Source organism: Haplochromis burtoni, unplaced genomic scaffold, assembly GCF_018398535.1.
Source record: "Haplochromis burtoni strain Fernald_Lab_line unplaced genomic scaffold, NCSU_Asbu1 Contig_140, whole genome shotgun sequence".
Classification (NCBI taxonomy): domain Eukaryota; kingdom Metazoa; phylum Chordata; class Actinopteri; order Cichliformes; family Cichlidae; genus Haplochromis; species Haplochromis burtoni.
Window position 1 is genome coordinate 8,763 of NW_024582501.1, and position 6,746 is coordinate 15,508.

Genomic DNA, 6,746 nt, shown 5'->3' on the forward strand with positions numbered 1-6,746 from the left:
ATTTGATTTGCTTCCACTCTGCGCAGATTTGGGAAATAATAGCGGCGTATGACACAGGCTGCACACCAGGTGGAGGAAAGGACAGCATGAATGTTTTCTATGATGCTGGACTGTTGTTTGTGGCCAGCACTACTTCTGGAACACCACATAGAACAGGTTACCCTACTTTACTCATCACACTGACTTTGTCAAAGTAGTGTAACAGTGACTAACTGAGAGCCACACAAACTGATTTCATTTTCTCCTACAAAATGGTAAATGTCCTTGTATAAAACAAGGAAACCAATAATGGTCCTTTTTAGGTTGCTGCTGGCCATGCTAGTCCACTACCTCTTTATTTTCTCTTGCTTGTAGCTCATACTAAAAAAAATGACTATATAGAAACAGTACAATGAAGGGACATAGTTAGCTGCTGTTGGTGCTCCCTGCCTTGTCAAAATTTGTTCATTTACTACTGTAGAAATATACCTTCTTCTCAAAGCATTAGAAGAAGCATCTGCCAAAAAGTGAAGGCTTACTTTCAAAATCGACTTAGAATGAATAATTTGGTTGCCTTAAAGCGTTAACTATAACCTTTAAGTTCCTACTTCTGTGTTTTAGTGGCTTCTAACATAAACTATTAGGAGAAAATAAAGAATATGATATAATCTCTTATTTTTGGAATTCGGGTGTTTTCAGTCTCTAGCCATGCAGTCTGCCTTATCAAACATTTATGAAAGAACGGGTGCATCTAAAGAGCTCACTGAATTTGCCACTGCTGTAACAAGTCAGTTTGTTAAATTTCTTCCTTAATAGATATCCCATAATCAGCTGCAAGTAGTGTTATATGAAAGTGAAAATAAGCCATTTCGAGCGACTATGTTTTGAATGTGTTTTAAACTGTAACCGATGTCTTAGGATTGCAAAAGGGAGTGCTTTTTTCTGTTTTCAAAACTCAGATTTGAAGTGTCCTGCCACCAGCAGAAGGAAACGATCTACCACTTTGATTGACCTCAGAACCAGCTTGAGTGAGTATCCTAAACTGCCAAAGATAGACATTGCTATTTCTATTCTGTCTTTGACAGAATGAACTGTCTATCCCACTTACTTTACTAGTTTCTTTAAGCTTGCTGCTTTGCTGAAACCACTTCCTAGAAGCATGTTGTTGTGATGAGAACCTTTGTGCTGATTGACCGCATGCAGGAAAGTGTCATGGTGGTTTATATTTGAATGCAAAGTTCACAGACAGTTGGCAGGTAAAAACAAAGTGCACAGTTATTAGAAGAAAAACAAGGAAAAAGTTGCACAGTTTCAGAAAACAGAGGTCATTGTGTTTTGTTCCTGTGACGATTACTACTTTGGCCCCTTAGAAATGTATAAAAAACTATTTGCGGGGAACCTAGGAGTGATTTTTGACAGTAATCTAATGTTTGATAAACAGATTAATGCTACAATCAGGACCAGTTTCTTTCATCTTCGGCTACTTGCGAAAGTGAAGCCATGTCTCTGTTTTAGAGACTTTGAGAGGGCTATTGCCTTCATTTCATCTCGCCTTGACTTTTGTAATAGTCATTACTCTGGTCAGTGTGTCATCAGGTAGCCTACTGCAGCTGGTCCAGAATGCTGCAGCACGGTTATTAACTGGCACATGTAAGCCAGCCCTGCCTGCCAGTTCACATTGATTTTAAGATTTTATTATTTGTATTTAAGGCGTTGCATGGGTTAGCACCCTCATAGCTTTCTGATCTTTCAAATTGGTACACTCCTGCAAGATCACTGAGGTCTGTGGGTCAAATGCTCCTAGCTGTCACGAGGTCCAGATTAAAGCACACAGAAGATGGGGCCTTTGCTGTAACTGCTCCTAAATTGTGGAACAAACTGCCCCTTCACATCAGGACCCCCCCCCCAACATTGGACACTTTCAAAGCCTGTCTGAAAACCCAATTTTATTCCTAAGCTTTTATATCAGAATGAGTTTGTATGACTTTTATTTATCTTAGTTCCTACTCAAATCTTCTTATTTTCTTAACTTTTGTCATGTCTTCCTATGTTTTTATCTTGGTCAACAGTTGTTTTCTTAAATGTGCTTTATAAATATATTTTACTTGACTTGACTTGACTAGACTTCATGCATTTGTGGCATCATCTATCTATGAGAGCTATTGTTTCTTGACTTTGCTCTGGTTCACTCCTGCATATCTACATCAAGCATTTGTCTTGTGAAAAAAATTCTTTAAACAAGTTTATACTGGTTTAACTAATTTCCAGTAAGAGTCTCATGATAACTGTGACCAGTGATTATAACAAAAATGAAATATCAGACAGAAAATAAATAATCAGACTATATTCACCCATTTGCACACACTCTACATAAACTTAGCACTGTGCACTCCACCACACTTTTCCATCAAGCAAAGCACATTCAAGCTTTTCACCATTACTCAAAGTCTCCTTTTGTGAACTGGAAAATAAAACCACAGACCACTGTCACAGTCACTTTATTTGTTAAATTGTCATGTTAAAATATTTACAGACATAAATGTCACCGTCCCTTTGTACATGATCATTCTTAATGAACTTTAAACTCTGTAATCTAAAGGTTTTTCTCTGTGGTTTCCTTTTTTCAGTATCTAAATATCAGGACAAAGAACAAATTGAGTGCTGTTTAGATGGCATGAAGGATGTTCCTGTTCCATACATTTGTGAGAGGCGACGCGACTATATTGTGGGTGGTCCAGGCTGTGCAGAGGCTTTCCTTCACTGCTGCAAGGAGATGGAAAAAGTGCATGTTGACAGGAAAGTGGAAGCCCTCAAACTGGCTCGCAGTAAGAGATGGGGACTGGGGATGGGAAAACTCTTTTTGGGTAGATCACGTATATTAGTTTATATATTTAGTTGTATGCTAGTTTTTAAAAACTCATTCTCATCATATAAAAAGTATAACAGTACTTTTTGATCACATCTTTTAGATGAGCTTTATGATGATTACATAAACAGCTATGAAATCTCTGTTCGGACGAGCTTCCCCGAAAGCTGGCTTTGGATTAACTTCACACTACCAAATTGCACTCAAAACATCAAAAACTGGTAAGTACAGCCAATAAAAAAGCAATGCACAAAAACTCGTTCCACTTCTCTAAGGAATTTTTTTGCCACTGAAACTGATGGGACTTTTCTATTTCAGCCGTACAACATTTGAGAAAAATGATATACCTTTACCTGACTCAATTACAGCCTGGCACTTTACTGGCATTAGTATGTCGAGGACTCATGGTGAGAATTGTTTCTGTGCACAAATTTTTCTTTTTTATATGTACAATTCCTGTTTCGAAATTGTTACACCAACCTTAGCTTTTAAAAATATATATATTGATCTATCAGTTCAACAGAAAGCTGAAACTATATGTAAACATTTTTATACAATATGTACATTTGGCCAAAGAAAGATGAAAAAATTTGGTTTGGTGTCAAGCGTATCACGCACAGCTCACAACTCACAACATAAAACTGAAGAGTTAAAGTATTCAGTTGGCTGAAGTTGTTACAGTTGTTTCCTAAAGTGAAGAAGTACAACTCGTGTTATTTTTTTTAGATTTAACATAAATTGTATTTTATATTTCCACTCACAAATGTCTTGCGCTTTCTTTTGCTTTTGTTTTATGTTTATTTGTCTCTCATTTGAAGGTATCTGTGTGAATGATGATTTAGAGATCTTAGTACAGAAGACATTCTTCATTGATCTCAGACTGCCATACTCTGCAGTCCGTGGAGAGCAGCTGGAAATTAAAGCAATTCTCCACAACTATGAAGAAGAGTCTATCAGAGTGAGTCTGTGCTATTAAACCCCAATGTGCAGAATTAGTTAGAACTGCTGGAAATGCCATGCCAAGATGCCAAGAGGACTGATGAAACTGATGTTTAAAAAATATGATTTAGTGTCAAGGGTAACAGCAGTGTTGGGAAGGTTACTTTTAAAATGTATTCCACTACAGAATACAGAATACATGCCCCAAAATGTATTCTGTAACGTATTCCGTTACGTTACTCAATGACAGTAACGTATTCTGAATACTTTGGATTACTTAATATATTATCATGCTTTTTACAACAACGTGAATGTACTATTGCTGTGTGATTTATTACTATTACTGAAGGTCCGCGACTCCGAACTGTAGTAAAGGGACCTCTGACTAATACGGCGGGGTCCCTGTCGGCTCGTAGCCGAAAAATAGCTTTACTTTGTTGTGTGGGTCAACTTTTCTTGCGAGAGACAGAGAGAGGCGTTGAAAGACTGCTCCAACGGAACTTATTGTTTTCGGAGGAAAACACGAACACGGTGTACAGTCGAGTCTTAATAGCTTACTTACAACTGGGCTCGTCAGGCACTCTTCTTGGCTGAAGTGGTTATTATTATATTTACATGCTTCCAGCTCCCGTTTTTGCTCGATGACAACTCGTACCTTTCCACTCCCCTTTTTCTCCCTCCTCGCGCTCACAGACACATAACGTGTATGGCAGTCCATTCTCCCTGCAACACGGACTACACTGCCCATGATGCTACATTCTTTAGAGCTATGCTTGTAGCATTCTGCCTGTTAGCTTAGCACAACAACAACAACAACGAAAAGGCGCTCTCTCACCCAGGAAACACAAGTCGCAGAGAGAGAGAGAGCGTCGCCCTGTAACCATGGCAACCGTAACGCTGCCGCCTGGAACAACAGAACGTAGCTGTCAAACAAAACCCAAACAGTCCTGACCCGCGACAAAATGAAACAGGAAAGTACCACAGTGTAATCCATTTATTTCAACAAAGTAACTGTATTCTGAATACCACCTTTTTAAACGGTAACTGTAACGGAATACAGTTACTCATATTTTGTATTTTAAATACGTAACGGCGGTACATGTATTCCGTTACTCCCCAACACTGGTGACAGTAGTTTCTGCAAATCCCTAAGGAATGAGATTATTAAAACATGTCAACCAGCATCTTTTAATCTCTACACTTAAAATTTGAATGATGGTGGTGGGCCAACTATATGTTATCATATGGGACTTTCGCAGTCATGGAATTATTCAGTGATCCCATATTCAATGCAAAGTATCTGCATTGTCTGTTTTCCACCTGTTTAGGTTTTTGTCGTGGCTTTTAAAAAAAATCTACCGTCCATCTTTACCCATTTCAAGGTGCGTGTGGATCTGAAAGAAGAAACCAACTTGTGCAGTGCAGCTCATAAGCGCGGGAAGTATCGTCAGGAGGTCACTGTTGGGAGTGGAACAACACGGGCTGTAGCATTTACCATTATCCCCATGAAGGAAGGACTTTTTCCTATTGAGATTAAAGCAGCTGTTAGAGATGGTGGCAGTGATGGTATCAGGAAGATGCTGCGGGTAGTGGTAAGAAAGATTTGTTGCAGCACTCGATATATCATATGAGAATGGTTTGAACCTCTCATTTCTGTCTCAGACCACTAATTGTCTCCAATACACCTTCTGTTGACACTCAAGGGCAGTTACAACAAATTAAATTAGTATGAGTAAAATAACCAAGAAAATATTTAAAAACATTTCAACATGCATTGATGCCTGCTCAAACATCCAGGTAAGGAAAGCCACCCAAATTGATTCTTTTTATCTGGACATAAATATATACTGTTTATAAGGTTGGGGAAACCTGCAATCAGCTGAGACTGAAGAAATTATTTGGAAGAGTGACGAAACATTTCTCCCACTGAAAACGCAAGATCAAGATGAACAGAATCAATTCTTTGTGATTTTAACAGGCAATTATCTGTATTAGCAATTTACTCAGACAGTGTTTACTCCTTATCTTAAAACTACTGTTTTTTCAGCCTCCAGGTGTACTGACGTATAATACAGAAACTCTACTATTAGACCCTGCTAGGAAAGGAAGAGGTAACTTTACTGTTTAAATAGTTGCAATGTGCGAAATATATATAACTTATATTTAACGAAATATATTTATTCATTATTTATTTGTTTATTTTATATACAATCATTTCAGAATCCACTAACTTCTTATCTGTCTCTTCGATTAGATGGCAAACAAGTGGAAATCATCAAGAGTGCCATTCCTGAAACAGATATGGTTCCAGATACAGCTGCAAGAACACAAATCTTTCTAAGTGGTAAGACCAAGAACCTTATTTTCCCAAAGCTAACACTTCTTCCATAAAGTATACACAAGAAAATCATATGCCAAGAGATTTTGAATAAACAGTGCTAGCTACCCGACAATTCCTGACAATTCTTATTCTTACTTTTATTTTTTTCATGTCTATTTAAGCGCAATTTATGACAGTATGTTTGCACTGAAGCACCGCAGCAATTTCCTAATGTTGTTGACCTGCTCAACATTTGGCAATAAAACCCTTTCTGATTCTGATTCTGACAATGACCATTACATCTATGCCACAGTGTGCGCCTATCTGAGTTCGCACTGAAAATATTGAAACAGTTAAAGATTGGTTTATTAAAAAACACATGCAAGTCCATTGCAAACTAATATTACTCATAATTCAAAAAGTTGTTGTGACTGTAAAAAAAAACAAAAAACCTGAAAGCAGATTTGGAATCATCCTCAAAAACTGGTTTAGAAAAGTGTGTTGTGGTTTCTGATGATTACAAAAAGATTTTTTTTTTGTTGACCTTTGTAATCAATAGATTAGCCCCATTTCCAACTCAGTAACTGTGGGTTTTCTTATGTCTATACAGGAAGAGAGCAAATGAGCACACTATTGGAGAAC

General features: G+C 37.7%; 1 protein-coding gene across 1 annotated transcript in view; it reads left to right on the top strand.

Moving 5' to 3' along the window:
• LOC102295992 (complement C3) overlaps window positions 1-6,746 on the top strand; it is a gene marked incomplete in the record, with an annotated part of 28,967 nt that overhangs the window by 4,448 nt on the left and 17,773 nt on the right. The window contains 10 exon segments of the mRNA XM_042224531.1: window positions 27-156; window positions 939-1,007; window positions 2,607-2,804; window positions 2,949-3,066; window positions 3,164-3,252; window positions 3,664-3,803; window positions 5,167-5,376; window positions 5,832-5,895; window positions 6,039-6,128; window positions 6,715-6,746. Of these exon segments, the coding sequence (XP_042080465.1) occupies window positions 27-156; window positions 939-1,007; window positions 2,607-2,804; window positions 2,949-3,066; window positions 3,164-3,252; window positions 3,664-3,803; window positions 5,167-5,376; window positions 5,832-5,895; window positions 6,039-6,128; window positions 6,715-6,746 (1,140 nt within the window).